The 16427-nt window shown below is 42.7% G+C and overlaps 1 protein-coding gene across 1 annotated transcript; it reads right to left on the bottom strand.

Annotated features, from left to right (window-relative positions):
• Positions 1 to 1287: 1287 nt before the first annotated feature.
• CYP24A1 (cytochrome P450 family 24 subfamily A member 1) lies at positions 1288 to 11082 on the bottom strand. Its single transcript, XM_048820546.2, has 12 exons — positions 9752 to 11082; positions 9361 to 9551; positions 8570 to 8663; positions 7990 to 8086; positions 7284 to 7375; positions 6378 to 6489; positions 4681 to 4826; positions 3963 to 4129; positions 3677 to 3755; positions 2684 to 2878; positions 2451 to 2562; positions 1288 to 1469 (listed from the first exon to the last, which is right to left on the bottom strand). The coding sequence occupies exons 1-11, from the start codon at positions 10025 to 10027 to the stop codon at positions 2452 to 2454; spliced, it is 1560 nt and encodes a 519-aa protein (XP_048676503.2). The 5' UTR covers positions 10028 to 11082; the 3' UTR covers positions 1288 to 1469; position 2451.
• Between the last annotated feature and the right edge of the window lie 5345 nt (positions 11083 to 16427).

The following is a 16427-nucleotide window of genomic DNA, read 5'->3' as shown; positions in this document are numbered from 1 at the left end:
CAGATCCATTGGTACAGATATTGAAATCCATGTGTAGTTTTACAAACTATGATCTCCACAATAAACAACCCCCTTTGAAATATTTAGGTTCTTAATTGTTTGTGGTGCTTTAAGATCTGAAAAATACATGTATTCTATATTGCTCACCTGACAAAATGCTGCCCCTGTTGAGATCTTAATTTGTATTGCAGTAACTCCTCAAGGCCCTAGTTAAGTGCTTTGTACTGTTTACACATACAACAAAAAGACAGTCACAGGCTCAGAGAGCTTACAATCTAAGGATGTAATGAGACACAAATTGGAAAGGATGGGGGCAGGTGAGGGAACAGAAGCATAAGAAACCGTGAGAGATTATGACTAGTGTAATAAGCAGCAGTCACAGCACATTAGCTGCCTAGCCATTTTCAAGTATTGTGTAGGGCAGAGGTTCTCAAACTGTGGGTTGGGACCCCAAAGTGGTTCAGGACCCCATTTTAATGGCGTCACCAGGACTGATGTTAGACTTGCTGGGGCCCAGGGCTGAACCAAAAGCCGGAGCCCAACTGCCCGGGCCAAAGCCGAAGCCCAAGGGCTTCAGCCATGCGTGGTGGGGCTCAGGCTTTGGCTTCAGCCCTGGGTGATGGAGATCAGATTACAGGCCCTCCCGCCCAGGTGGTGGGGCTTGGGCTTCGGTCCCCGCTTCTGGGGTCATGTAGTAATTTTTGTTGTCAGAAGGGGGGTGCAGTGCAATTAAGGTTGAGGCATCACACAGAAGCAGGGTTCAAATACATGGACAAGTCCATCTAAATGGCTTTGATCTTATTCTATGCTTTATAAGAGGAAAACCCTTTAAGGGGGAAATGTACTTCTATTATTTTCCTCTTTAGTTCTTCTGTTAAAAGGTCACAAATTGACAGCCCTGCAGATGGAAATCCTCAACTGAATCCACAAAACTGGAACAGCCTGGGAAAGACTTCACACTGTCCCATCTCACCCCCAACCTAGCAGGACCATCTCACTAATGCCTGATTATTCCCAGGTACCCTTTGTGACACACACAGGATTGAGCCTAATTCCTTTCTCAAACACTGAACAACTTCCAGCTGGTAACACCCTTCACTCAGTACTGACTGGCGCCCAATATTGAGTTCCACAGTCCACTATAAAGCTCTCAAACAATGAATTTTCCTCAACTTTGCTGGTCTATGGTGCCACAGAAGCAAAGATTCACAATATTTTTGTTCTTTCATTTTAGGATTGTGAAATGCATTTCAAAAAACCTGCTAACTGACACATTGTCATACAGTGTAAGGACTACATGAGCTTTTATTGATTCTGTATTTCTGTCCTTCTCATCAGTGCATTGCTGAAGGCATGTCCATGGAGATTTCCCCAGTGGTTAGTGCCTATTGGCTTTGGCATTCCAGATTCACATGTGCTGTCACCAGAAAAGGCAGCAATAGCATGGTCCTTAGTCCACAGAAGACAATCTGGATAAACAGAGAGTCCACTCATATAATGAACAGTTCTGTACAATCTAACTATATGTTAAGCACATCGTAGAATATGGTTAATATCCCTACTTAATTCACATAGGGTGAATTTTGCTCTTGTTCAGTAGACAGCCTATAGTAAACAGCCTATATGCCACTTAAGTTCCATTTAAACCCTATTTTGAGCGCTTGGTTCTGGCTCAGATCTAAATCCACAAGAAACCAAATTTTCCAATTTACATTTGGCTTTAGTACAAGCTAAATCAGGACAGTGTACAGCTGATTTTATAGTATCTTGGCTATTTGGAGCTGAAGTCTCACATAAACTAATGATACTTTGGCACCATCAAAATCAAAGCGTAGCCTTATTTGACCTTGAATCTGAAACTCTAATTTGAATCCAGCCTCCTGGACTGGCCCACCTTTTTTAATAATTCAAGTGCTATGCAAGTGAAGATCAAGCAGTTCTATTGCTTGTCTTGGTGTGTTTTGCCTTTATTGTCAGGATCAACTGTTTTCCATTGGTGAAACTAGATGGACCAACACTCTGATTTAATACATTGGAAAAATCTGATGTTATTTTCAGGATAATGCCTTCTTGAAATGCAGAAGAAAAACATCTATTGGATTCCAGCTAATGAATGTTTACTTGGGGGGGGGGGGAAACGGGTGGGTTTTCATTATCAGTCTGGAGGACAGAAGCAGACTGTTGTGGCCCATTGTACTTAATACAGTCAAAGGCTGGAAAGCTATATCAATCTATTATGCAATTCCTAGCTTCTTTTGTAGCTTATAAGAGTTATGTAAAGGCAATGAAGCATAATGACCTCTAAGAAATATGATTCTTCATGCAATGATGTTAGATTGTACAGGTCAAAATCTGCTCTGTTATGCCTGAACAGCCGCACTGAATTTAGTAGTGCATACAACTACATAGAGCAGAGTCTACTGTGTCCCAAAGGCACTTATCCACTTTACCTCATCGTCTTCTAAATGCAATGGGAAGTTCTCGGCTGGGGATTAGTATTCCTGAATGCAGAGTTTCTACTGCCTTATTGTCAGTTGCAACAATCTGATATTTGCGAACAAGCTATAAAGACAAAAACATGAGTTACAGAATGCCAAGCATGATTTTGGCTCACTAGCCTAATTTTTTAATCATATAATCAGACCAGTTACTTGTTTAAAGAATGTTGTGATGTAATATTTACCCAGCAAAGGGCTAAATGAAGTTGTAGTTCAGCTAAGCGACGCCCAACGCACATCCTCCTCCCAATGCCAAAAGGAATATGAGCAAAAGGATTTATTATATTCTTCTCAAGCCAACGCTCCGGTTTAAATGTAGTCCAGTCTCTAAAGTACTCTTCATTGGATCCCAAGGCATGACTGTTTAACATCAACACTGTCTGGAAACAAAAGTAGTAGGAAAAAGTTCCGTTAAGAACAGGTTTGGAATAACTGAGTGAGTCATTTTGTATGAATGGAAAAAGCTGTTTAAAAAAAGTGAAGCAAAAGTTATTTTCTCAAAAAAGTAATGTACTGTAGGACTTTTCTGGGTGGATGAAACAATCTTCAAAGAGCAGACAGACACTGCCACCCAGCAGATATGAAATAACAGAAAATATGAAGAATGTCCTGGAATCAACATTAAAATTCTTTGGAAATATGACCTAACTTTAGTTCCAGTGTAAGCAGGTGCAACTCCACTGAAGCCAGTGAAGTTGCATCAGGACAGATTTTAAGAGAGGAGATTAGATGGAGAATTATTGTACTTCTTCCATGCTAGCTTTTTAGCCTATTGAGAACTACCCAATTGAAGATGAAAAATAAGGAATAGCAGAATGTGGGGAGGGGTAGACTGAGAAGAATGAAAAATGAATGTCTGAGATTATCCCCTTTATAATTTCAGGCATTAATTTCATTAATCTAATTTTATCCTACATTTCAGTGGTTTTCAATTTCTGGGAAATCTTAATATTTTATCATTAAGTCAGCATTCTGTTCCTTCATCTTTTTAGGTATTAGCTCATGACTATGCTCTCTGAATGCTTCATAAAAGTTTATCACCACCTTCAGCAATGGGAACTTGTCTGTAACCAGCAAATGACAAAGAGTCGTTTGCAGACTGGAGTGGTTACCCTGTATCGATAATTATATTGTAAAATACTTATTTTACGCTACCTACATTAAAAAATTCTACTCACCCCTTCAGGTAACACGTAGTCCCCAAGCATTGTTTCTTTGTCAAGAGTGCGAGTGGTAAATGGCACAGATGGTGTTATCCTACAGTAAAATACATAAATTGAATTAATCTACCATGATTTTGTCTCCTCATAAGTATGGGCAATATTTTACTCTGAACACCTAAGTGGTCATTTTGAAGTTATTATACCCACTAGAATACCTTTCCCCATTATGGCATATTAGATGGCTATTGTGATCAAACAGAGCCCATTTTGCTTTACTCAGAAGTTATCTAAAGAGTTCTACCTCATAGATTCTTTCAGACATGCTTTTAGGTAAGGCATTTTCTTCAGGTCCTCAGCATTTGGACTCTCATTAAAAGACACTGCACTCTGTATTTCCTGGAAAAGCTTCTGTTGAACGTGTGGATTGCGTGAAATGTTATACAGAGCCCACAGTAGACTATTGGCAGTCTGAAACATGACCAGAAGAGAACACTGATGACTAAGACACCAGAACATCAAGCAACATGACTATCCATATTATGTGCATAGTATGGCCAACATTCTGCCTTACACTGGAAAACTCTTCAGTCTTGCCTAAGCCTAAGATAATGTAATCCTTCTGCCCATTGTTCTCTAAAAGAGAACAAGAACTGGGGAAAGAAGAATGTAAAAAATATCACCATGTCGTTCTTTTAGGTAAAATTGCGCATGCATACTTGCAACTCAGTTTAAGTGACTATGCAGCATTAGTTCACTGTTAGATATTTGATATCTTGCCCTTACTGGCAGAAAGGTTTGATTGACCTGGAAAATTAGGTAACTGCTATGATACTAACTTCAGTGATTGTGAGGATGCCCATATTAAAAATGATACTAACAACAAACATTCACAGCTCCATGTGTGTAATCTTGATGTGCACTGAATGTACAGAATGGCCCTCAGTCCGGAATGTGATAGCTATCAACAATGCCAGCATTACAACAAAACAAAAAACTTGCTGAAAACAAACCAGTTTTACCGTTTCAACTCCTGCAATCTGGAACTCTGTGATAGCAGCATACAGTTCCTTCTTGGAGAGTTGACTCCCAAAGTAAATGTCGCACAGGAAATCTTCACTGGGATTGTCAGAATATTTCTCCAGTCTGCTGTCAATTGAACACTTGGCTGGGGATAGAAGGGGAGGGAGTGATCAGAAAGTTACTAAAAATTCATCAAAACTTAAAGGAAAAACATATTTACACCAGTGATCATGAGAGAGGAGACAATGTTTATTGAACCACTACCACCACCAAACTAATATTGCCCTTTTTGTGTGAGTATCCCTTCCTGCATTGAAACAACCACACCCCCTCCATTATAAAATCAGGGATGGCCAGAAGAAACTACTGAATATTAGAAGGCATTCTGCCTTGTAGACATATGAAAGAAATCAATGACCTTGATGTAAGCTACACATTCAGCTATGGATACATGGGTTGTAGCTCACTTAAGGATAAAGTTCATTGGCTTTGGTTTTCAAAGTGGACAATGGGATTTGGAAGTCGACGAGAGTTGGGCATTTTAGCATAAAAATATCCTAGGTGTTTTTTTGTTTTGTTTTGTTTTGTTTTTTACTGGAAACTTTGCAATGTGTTTATCCTGTGACGGTAAATACCAGATCCCAAACTGATAAAGTCATTTTTCTTTGAACATAGTGTGCCAGTTTTTGCCATCCTTATTCACAGTGAGTAGAACTTTTGTTCCATGAGTAGCCTCATTGGGACTAGTTATGAGAAAGACATTATTCAACACAAGCCAGGGTATCAGAAGTTGCCCCTTATGAATGAAACAAGTTTTTATAGTTTGTTTCTTTAAAACACACAGATTAAAAAGCAATGAAATGAGCATGCACCAAACTGGACATGGTGAAGGGGTGTATATTTTCCTCTATCATACAACAGATATGAACCTTAAATATGAATCACTGTATAATTGTGGGAATAAATATTCCGGTCAGTGTTACAATAATCTGAGCTACAAAACCTTGCTTAATTTTTAACTTGAATATTCACAGGCTGCTGAAAGGGGGAAAACCCCATCTTAATATTTGAGGATACAATAACTTTTGTTAATTTCAAAGGCCCATAGAACCAAAACCAACAGGAAGAGCTGTTCAAAAGAACCATACAGTGCTCTGTCACTTTGGGGGGGTCTCAGAACCTGCATTTATAAGGTTATTGAATTTCAGCTCCATCATAATTCTTTAACTCTTAGCATACATCTCTCTGTAGCATGCTAACTCCTTGTCTCTCAAGAACAGTGTTAAGAACATAGTACACTCTCCTGCCTACCTCTCTCAAATGTACTGAGTTTTATACAATATCCTGCTTTCAGTCTATTTACCTTTCTTTAGAGACTAAAGTGGGACCACTAATTATACTGTTGGGCCTTTCCCAAACTGATGGGTTTTCCCTATGCATCATGTGTTTACAGACAAAGCAAACTGTTAGTCATAACTAAGTCAGAGTCAAGTAAACTTGGTGGGAGTGTGTAAACAGTGCTCCCACATTCTGAGTAGAAGAGGTTTGGAGTAAGAAGCAAAAGTGTCTTCTGTTGCACTTTGTGAGACGGTCAGCAATCAGTAGCTTTGCGATGCAGTAACAATTATAAGTGGGTGAATTCCTAGTAGGAATTCCCAGCATTCATAAACATGTGGGATTTGTATTTAAAAATTACCTGTTTTGAAGATATTGTCCCATGCATTGGTATGAGCTTGCCAGACTTTTGTGTTCAGACTTTTATGAAGTTCAACTGGGGTCACCATCATCATCCCAAAAGTACCCATCATCTGTAATGAAGAAGAAAAAAAACACACCTTTGTTCTCTCTGAGTTATCACCAACCAATTATGCTTTGTGAAAAAAAAGTGGATTAACAAAAAGAAAAAAAATTCTTACTGTAACTCAAAATTGTGGTTCTGATGGGGTGTCTATCTTGGACAGAAAGGATTCACATTTGAACTAGGACCACAGCAAGTGTGCTGCAAAAAGTGAGTAAGCATGCACCTGTTATGCACAAAATCCCCTATATCTGCACATGCAAATGAGCAATTTTAACAATCTCACATAGGCGGGACTCCCCAACTAAGGTAATGATGTTGCATCATATGTGCCTATTCTATAGAGAAAAGATTTAATCAGTAGCCCAAACATGTTTCTAGGGTTGGTTTATTATTTTATACCTTTTTTTGGTACAGTTTAGTCGAAAGGCAAATTTGGCAGTTAGATATCCAGTTATCTGCTTTGGACATGCAAATATGTGGCTTTGCCAGTGCAAAGTTGTAAGCGTATAGGCAGGGTTTGAAAAAATGTGCCTGGAATTTGTGTTTGTTTTCTTATATGCCCTGGAAATTAGGTAGTGAAGCAACAAAATAAAACTAACTAATTCACTGCATTGATTTAAAAAAAACCAACGGTACTCTGTTTCAGGAACTGTGTTTGTAGATAGAGCAGATGATGAGCAACGTGCTTAAGGACTAAGGTACAGCTCCTCAAAGCCATTTAAACACCTGATGCCCATTGATTTCAACAGGAGTTAGGTGCCTCATTGCCCTTGAGGATCTGGGCCTAAGCCTTCTCCATACCGTTTTTACAGCCTTGATGAAGTTCAGGCCTTCTTCTCCCACATCCTGCTGCAGGAGTCCAAACCTCTTCCCATACAATACCAAGCAGATACCTGTCATTTAATATATATATATATATAGTTACCCAACAGCATCTAGACTAGTATCCACCACTTACTCAATTACCCTTCTGAAAAATATTCTTAGTTCTAAGATACATTCTTAGGCACAAACAAAAGCCTAGGTACTTCAGGGTAGTTCAAGATTCCCTCTGTACGGGCTGGTTCAGACTCAGTGTGGCTCCATATTGCAGCAGGGAAATCTAGTCATGACACCTATGGGAACTGGAGCTCTTTCCAGTGAAGGCTTGCCCTTTAAGTGGCATCCCTTACTGTGCATGTCACAATCACCTTATTTGCCAAATGAGCTATTGGGATTCCCTAATGCACATCTAAGGGGATTTTGAATGTCCTATTAAAGATGCATATGTATTTTTTTTTCCATCAGAGCTTTACTATGAAAAATCTAATTTTTTGCCATTGTTAGCAAACATCATAAAATCAGAAGTTAGAGATGGAGGAGACCTTTTAGACATATCTAATCCAACCCTGTGGGACTAGCACAGGATTGTTGCTTATAGTATAGTCGCTAACATTTGGTCCAAATTTAAATGTCCTAACAGGTGTTAATATGAATGTAATTTTCAATTATAAAGAAGAAAACTTACTTTCAAAGGACCATTTGTTGAATTCTGAATATATGTTTTCAATTTCACCATTGTGGTTACAAAGATCATCTATTCTATGCATGAAATCCACCAGGACCTAAATGATGGGAAAAAAAGATTTGGAGACAAGTTTAGTTTCTCGATCCTAAGCAGAGCGTTTGAACTGCTTATCTAGTACTCTTCAAATTCAACAGAGAGAATCTCAAAGCAGTGGATAAATATTTTTAAAAGATTATTCTATAGAGGGGAGTTACAATTGTAAACTCTGGTGGATTTGTATCAGAATAGATGACCAAAGCACAGAGTAGTTAAAGCAACACGTTTAAGGGAAGACTACTGCAAAGTGCCACAGCAATTCTCGATGCTTCTTATGGTATCAAGATGTTGACCAGGGCCTTAGCCATCAGCTTCTCAGTTTGTCCTGCTTTGGTATCAGACTCTTGCATAGTCTTTGTGTACAGTTTTATCCTGAGTGATATTAAAAAGTGTACTACCTAATGTTGTTGTAAGAGTTAGTTGCATACAAAATGATTAAACTGAAGAGGAAAAGACAGTTCACACATCCTTCAGCATGAAGTACCTCATTGACTGTGGCATCCAGTTTCACGATTTCTGTGGGCTTCATTAACTTCTTCTGAAAGGCACTTCTGACTCTCTGCCAGTCCTTTCCTTCTCTAGATTAAATAACAGCAAAAAAGAGCAAAGTTAAAAACAAAGCAAAGCTGTCCAACAAAACATGCTGCAGGTTTAATCAAACGATTGCAAATTGGAAGCATATTTGCTAACAGCATTAAGGTATCAATACTCCATCCCATTAAAAAGTAGGGAAAAAAGAATAAGAAACAGATAAAATGTGTACTAAGTACAATTATCTCTGGTTAATGATCATGTCATCACTTCAGAGGAAATAGCTTCCAGTGGGTAAGGATGCAAAGAGAAGCTAAAGCATAGCTAGTCTGAATGGAAACTAAATATTACACGTTTAATGATAGTGGGAGGTTTATAGCATCACTGCAGTGTAAGCAGGCTGGAAATCTCCTTTTGCCGGAATAGGGACGTGCCTTGAGCAAGGCAGAGGCATTGCAAACAAGATCGATGTTCCAGCCTCTGAACACATTGCTGGCACCTTGCTCTATTTACACAGCATGCCTGGCAGCGTTATCAGCTGTGCGGCTTTGTATCCTTGATTTCACCGGGTTCCGCACGGTCTCTGTCTTCATCTTTGCAGTGAAGCAGGGAGGTTACGGGCTCAAACAGTGCAGCAAGTTATTTCTCACATCCCGCTCACGGATTTCACTGGGCTGTGGCTCAGGTGATCTTCCCTGCCCCCCGCCCCCGCTCCGAGATGCTCCGAGTCCCAGCTCCACTTACAGGATCAGCAGCCCGTAGCCCTCGTCTCTGTAGTCCCGGTAGGCTTTCCAGGGCTTGATCTCCAGCCTCTGGGGCTGAGCGCTCTCTTTCCGGTACAGAGCTTCTAACAAGCAGGGGGCTCCGATGTGAACGGAGTCAAAGGCGCCCAGCTTCATGCGGAAAATCTTCCCAAATTTCCGGTGGTAATCAGCCTAGGGCGAGGAGACAGCAGCCGGAAAGTCCCAGGTGAGGGCAGGGAACAGCCCATCCCCTCCCCTCTCCCATATGCTTGGCCCCAGGCGAAGGACATCTGGAGAAAGGCAGGCGCCAGGCGCGCGGGTTAGCCACCACTGCCCAGCCCAGGAACCCTCTCCTCGCCTCCCCTCCAGCCCCAGCTGATGGTTATGCTTACCAGCGTCTCGTGCTGCTTTTTGAGCCCCCCTTTCCAGAGGACGTCCGGCAGGCTGCCCAGCAGGGGCCAGTTGGTGGGGCCGGGCAGGGCGGAGAGGGGGTGCCCCCTGCAGTGAGGAGCCTGCACGCTCGGCGCCACCTCCTCCGCCTTAGGGTGGAAGGCGCAGGCGGAGGACGTGGGCAGCCTGGGTTGCTGAGGATGCTGCTGCTGCGTGCTGGCATCTCCCAGCGTCAGGAAGGACCTGAGCAGCGGGGCTCTCTTCAAGGGGGAGCTCATGACTAGGGGTGTGGGTGCAAAGGGGCTGGTCGGAGGAAACTGGCCGGGAGAGACACGTGGCCTTGCGGGGCTGCAAGTGGCCGAGGGGCGCTGGCTGCAGGTGGCAGAGGGTCCCTGGCTCTCAGGAGGCAGAGGGGCGCTGGCTACAGGTGGCCGAGGGGCGCTGGCTGCAGGTGGCAGAGGGTCCCTGGCTCTCAGGAGGCAGAGGGGCGCTGGCTACAGGTGGCCGAGGGGCGCTGGCTGCAGGTGGCAGAGGGTCCCTGGCTCTCAGGAGGCAGAGGGGCGCTGGCTACAGATGGCAGAGGGGCGCTGGCTGCAGGTGGCAGAGGGTCCCTGACTCTCAGGAGGCAGAGGGGCGCTGGCTGCAGGTGGCAGAGGATACCTGGCTCTCAGGAGGCAGAGGGGCGCTGGCTCTCAGGTGGCAGAGGGTCCCTGGCTCTAAGGAGGCAGAGGGGCGCTGGCTGCAGGTGGCAGAGGGTCCCTTGCTCTCAGGTGGCAGAGGGTCCCTGGCTCACAGGTGGCAGAGGGTCCCTGGCTCTCAGGTGGCAGAGGGTCCCTGGCTCTCAGGAGGCAGAGGGGCGCTGGCTCTCAGGAGGCAGAGGGGTGCTGGCTGCAGGTGGCAGAGGGTCCCTGGCTCTCAGGAGGCAGTGGGGTGCTGGCTGCAGGTGGCAGAGGGGCGCTGGCTCTCAGGAGGCAGAGGGTCCCTGGCTCTCAGGAGGCAGTGGGGTGCTGGCTCTCAGGAGGCAGTGGGGTGCTGGCTGCAGGTGGCAGAGGGTCCCTGGCTCTCAGGAGGCAGAGGGTCCCTGGCTCTCAGGAGGCAGAGGGGTGCTGGCTGCAGGTGGCAGAGGGTCCCTGGCTCTCAGGAGGCAGAGGGTCCCTGGCTCTCAGGAGGCAGAGGGGTGCTGGCTGCAGGTGGCAGAGGGTCCCTGGCTCTCAGGAGGCAGAGGGGTGCTGGCTGCAGGTGGCAGAGGGTCCCTGGCTCTCAGGTGGCAGAGGGGTGCTGGCTGCAAGCTACTCTCCCAGAGATGCTGCTGCCCTCTCTCGCGCTCTGTGGTTTCCCATAGCCTGGCGGAGATGTGTATATATAGCACTTGGGGATGTCTGTTGGACTTTAATCTGGGACCAATAGGAGCGCTGGGTGGGGTGGGGCGGGGCGGGGCGGGTCGGGACTCCGGTGGCCCCGGGACCCGGCGGCGGGGCGGGCGGTGCATTAGAGGGGTCAGCTGACTGCGGGTCACTGAGTGTATTGTCAGACCGTGCCTCTCTCGCCCTGCGCCGGTGCTGAGCGCGCAGCAACATCCGCTGAAGGCGCTGCCCTGACTCTGCCAGAATCCGCTTACAGCTAGAAAGGGCGGGAGGAGGGGACAGAGGCCCCAAAGCCTCCAGAGGATGGTAAAACAGGTGAAGGAAGGGGAAGCAGAAAGTCAGCTAGATAGATAATGTCAGAGGCAGGAGCAGGGGAGAAGAGAGGAAAAGAGATGCCCGGAAGAGTGGGAGAAACCTGGGATGGGGCAGCGGATAAGTTACCAAACTGCTCTGGTTGAGTCTGGGTGGCAGAGGGGTTTGTGTTCTTGGATGGATGGTGCGTCTCAGCTCTCTCTCCCTGGGGGCTGAGCTAGTAAAGGCACAGTGTAGCCTACTGCCCAGGGAAGATCCTCCCTATCTGGGGTCTGCCCCGAGCTGCCTAAGGAGCAGCGAAATATTTTACACATACACCAGCCTAAACATGTTCATGGTTACCATAGCTGTCTTTGGTGTTTTGGTGTCCTAGTCAGCTGAGGGAGGTGTGACATACCTGCATATAGCCTCATGGCAGTTCATCGCTTTATGTTCCCTGCAGTGTTTGAAAAAGCATTCAAAATAATGGGCTACAGTAATGATAATTACCAGCATGAAAGGAGCAGTTTAAGACAACTGGAGAGATGTATCTTTTATGATTTTCAATATGCTGTCCAAAATGAAAAGAATTCTATGACATTTCATTTTTGAAATAAATGTCATATCTCACCAATAAGTTGAATTTCTATTTCCATAACTTTTCTCATTATAAAAAAAACAGATTCAATCATATTTATTTTGTTGTTTGCTTGGAGAGCTGCTGTATCTATTGCAACTATATCAACTGTCTGAAGGGCAGATGATGATGATGATGTCAAGAGAGAAAGAGAAAAAAAATGAAGTATATGCATACCATATTGTAGAGATTAGGAAACAGAAAATAACTTTTCAGAGCATAAGAATAAAGGTCACAGTCCAGTATCCAGAAAGTAATGTATACGCCTGGACATCATGGAAAAATCAGGATAATGATCAGGCTTCTATTAATAATGACAATTAGTAATTAATACTAACATTTGAAATGCAGCTAATAGTCATAATTTGGGTACAGATCATATGTATAGAGAAAAATAAAAGCACGTGCATTAATTCTAGCAAAATTTAAAAATATAATAATGTATGAGTTTATTCCAATAATATTTTGAATTATTTCTCTGTCACTGTTTTTAAATTGATTGGTTACTTTTCAAAGTCATTTAATAATGAAAGAGTATATCTGCTTGAAATACTCCGATTAATGCTATGTATAGGAATTTATATGTAATACTTATGTGACTAACTCAGTCTTATATTTTAATAATTATTTTGTTGACACATATTTTATTAATATATTGACATTATACACATTAATAACAATTATAACATTTATATTTTAATATACATGCAACCAAACAAAACTTAGAGTTGAATCACTATATTAAAATGTTTATATGTTGTCAAAAATATTTTATTTATGTCCAAATTTTAAATTCAGATTTAAAATGTCTAAAATTAAAAAAGCAATAAATAAAAGCGAGTAGCAAATTCTGACACAGAGACCTTCCTCCGCCTCCTTCATAATTTGCTACCAAAATGCCTATGAACAAGCCAGGGCAGTTAAAAATTGAACACCTGCAGTGTCAGGTTTTTCTACCAGTAGAAAATTCCCTGATAAGAAGCCGTTTCTGATACTGCTGCTATAGCAAAATCTGATGTGAAGCAGTTTGTGATAATACACTATGCTATCCCACCCCTGAGGCAGCAGTTCAAGCCAGGGCCTGGCACTGGAGGCAGTGAGCAGAGGTGAAGCAGTTCAGAGTGTGCGTGTATGTGTGTGCATTCATCTCTCCTCTCTCTCCCCCTCTTACAGGGCAAGAGCCACGGAGGCTGCAACTGCAGCTGTGAGTGAGGGAGTCACGTGCAATCCAGAGGCTTTGTGTGAAGGGCAGACACTAAACTATAGAGGCTTGATCCCTTTTTTACCTCACTTTATCTCCGGTTGCATTTCATGTGTTAATGTCTATTCCCCCTTCTGCCTCTTTCTATCTCACTGTGAAATGGAAGAGTCTGGGGATGGCTACAGTGTACATGGGATAACCAGACAGAAATAGCTGGAGACAAGGGGGTTGCCTATGAGATCTCACCGGAGATCAGTGTATAAAGAATGTTTGTTCAAGTATCTCATAATCAGACCAGTGAAGAAAATAGAAGGGGGTGGGGAGAGGGGGAAACCAGTGATTGCTGCAGAAGTAAAACAGCAACAACACAACGAGGGCAGTGTTAAGCAAAGACACAGAACATAGCCCCTGAGTTTTACTATGAATTCTTTAAAACATTAAAGCAAAACACCACATTCACCTCCACCTTTAGTGAATTTATTGCAGAGGAAAGACACTCGATGGGTTACTCTGGTGAATGACGTGATCTAGCCACAGAATCAGAGTATGCCCAATACATGCCTTACCAAGATGCCTCAGAAGTAGAGCAGGTCAAAGGGTTCCCAAAGAGGGAAGGAGGCAAAAGTGGATAATTTTGTGTGATTTGTTGTTGTTTTTCAACCAGTTCCACTCAAAACACCTCCTGCTCCAGGTCTAAATGGTGGGGGAGTTTAGTCTCTGTGCCACATGTGATACTTGGTCCTTCTGGTGAGAAGGATAACAAAAAGGACAATCAGTGCCCACTGAGTTGGTGGTTTTGTGACATGGCCAGCTGTCTTTTAGGAACCAGACTGAGAACATTGAACTCACTTATTTAAACGGTCACAACTTGGTGGCTGCAAAAATTATCTTCTTAGAAAGAGTCTGAAATGAAGATGAGACTGGTCAAATTTTCCATAATTCTGGCTAATCTGAGGGAGGAAACCACCGTGTTAATGTGCAATCCACTCCTCTGTTAAGATGTTTTTGAATGATGTAATGGAAAAGGGTTTTATTTCAGTTGTATGGGTGTGATGTTCATTGGCAGGAAAGTCACTATATCCGAGGCTTAGCAAACTCAGGATCTGCAAGAGCTAATGATTGTCTCAAATTTTGTTAAAATGCAGTGCTAAGAGTATTTTAAAACAACAGCTATTCTTTCCCTCCCCTCCTGCAGGGATCTCACCAAAAAATGGCTTGATTGAGAGATCCATTTAGTTCAAGAATAGCTGTGTTACTCTTTGAATTTATCTATGAAAATGAAAATAATAAATAAATTAAATGTATTCCAAAGTACATGATACAACATTCCTCATTTAGGGCCTGATCTAAAAGTGAGGTTCGTAGGAGTTTTCCCACTGACTTTAATGGGCTTTGGTTCAGGCAAGTGAGACCAGAGCAGTTGAAGCAAGACTTATTGAGTGAAACCATGGCCCCACTGAAGTCAATGGCAAAACTCATATTGACTTCAAGGGGGCATGAGTTCACTCATAATTTCTTGTTTTTAATTCTTACTACTGTCCAGAGTAACTTTGTGTTGTCATATTATAGACTGAGTGGGTAAACAAAGAGGTTTTACAAGGAGCATCCCTGCAGTAGCCAAACATAGCAGGTTGAAAGCATTTACAAACATAGGTTGACATTATAAGCTAGATTTTATTCAGGCACCATTATAAATGTCTAGATTTTCAAAAGAGCTCAACATGTTGGTTGTATTTGGGCACTGAGCCCTTTTGAAACTCTAGACCTTATTTAGATGCCTAAAAGGGAGCTGATCATTTCTGAAATCTCTGCATGCATGCATAGTCAAGCAGCTTACTGCTTCTGAGGGCTGAGCGGTGTAAAGAGTTGCAAACAAAAAGACGCTTTATGCATCTCTGCATTACACTGTGGAAAGGATGGTGTAATTTGGCCCTTGAGGGGGAAACACTCTTTGAAGAGGAGTAAAAAATATTTTTGAGCCATATTCTGCTAGGCTTACTCCTTTGCTAGAGAAAACTTGCCTTTTCTTCTCTCTGAATCTCATATGACAAGTCCCATAGCCAGGGCAGATGTGCCAGTGTTAACAAAATTGCTTTTAATTAGGTTTTGGGAGCGGTATAACAAAATAGCATATCCATTTTCAACATAAACTGTTTAATCAGTATATGAAATCCAAATTTTACAGTCACATCCGAAATACACATAATTGGCAGTCCCATCACGTGGGAAACAGTAGTAAAATTCTTCTTTGAAGAAAACATAGAGTCTCAAATCACTGAATAAATCCATAGGTCAAGAAAATTAATATGATTTTAAGACTTAATTTAAGTCTTGCAGTTGTGGTATAGAAGCTGTGTTTTAAGATATTGTGGGTCTGAACAATTGCCTTGGGATCAGGAAGGAATTTTTCCCTTTGGGCCAAATTAGCAGAGCTCACTTTCATCACAGTTCATGGAGGCACAATTTGGTCAGCAAAGAGTAGGACTTAAACATTTATATTATGAATTTGTAAGACTGTTTAGTTTGTTGCAATGTGCAGCCAGTGTCCACCGTGGATAAAGGCCAAAAGGGTCAGCTCCAAGAGGTAATAGAGATCTAGGATTTTGTTGATGAACCTTGTGACTATTGAAGAAGAGGAGACCTGAAGTCTTTGCAGACAGTGGTCCCCCTTTGGTACCCTTCTACCAACCCCTCAAAGGAGTAAAGGTGAGGGGATTCAGAACTGAGTTGAGTTCTAGTGATAGGCTGAGGACAATGTACCTGGCATTCTGGATTGTTTGGTTAAATGGGATCTCTGCAACTCTGCACTGGATGCACTTAAATGCCTGGTATTTGAGAAACACGAGAGGTGGGGAGTATGGAACCCTTTCCTGGTATTAAGTAAATAAAGTTGTGTCCCGCTGATTAAATCCATCCTTGTGTCTGTCTTCATTCACCTACTTCTTGATCAACATCCTCCCATAAAAGCAGGCTTCACTTCCCATTGATTACTGTTTGTACTTACCCCACCCATCCTTTTCGCTGTGGTCTGTGATCATTTTTTTTGTATTTTCAATCTAATTTAACTTGTATGTCCCAAGGGGCAGGGATCTGATCTTTTATTATTTGCTTGTAAATCATTGTTTATGTTGCTGTGTAAATAATAACCATAACCCTTGACTGCAGATGTTAACATGACAGATTGG

This window comes from Caretta caretta, chromosome 13, assembly GCF_965140235.1.
Source record: "Caretta caretta isolate rCarCar2 chromosome 13, rCarCar1.hap1, whole genome shotgun sequence".
Taxonomy (NCBI): domain Eukaryota; kingdom Metazoa; phylum Chordata; order Testudines; family Cheloniidae; genus Caretta; species Caretta caretta.
The sequence above is the reverse complement of the archived record's forward strand: the minus strand, read 5'-3'. Positions and strand labels throughout refer to the sequence as shown.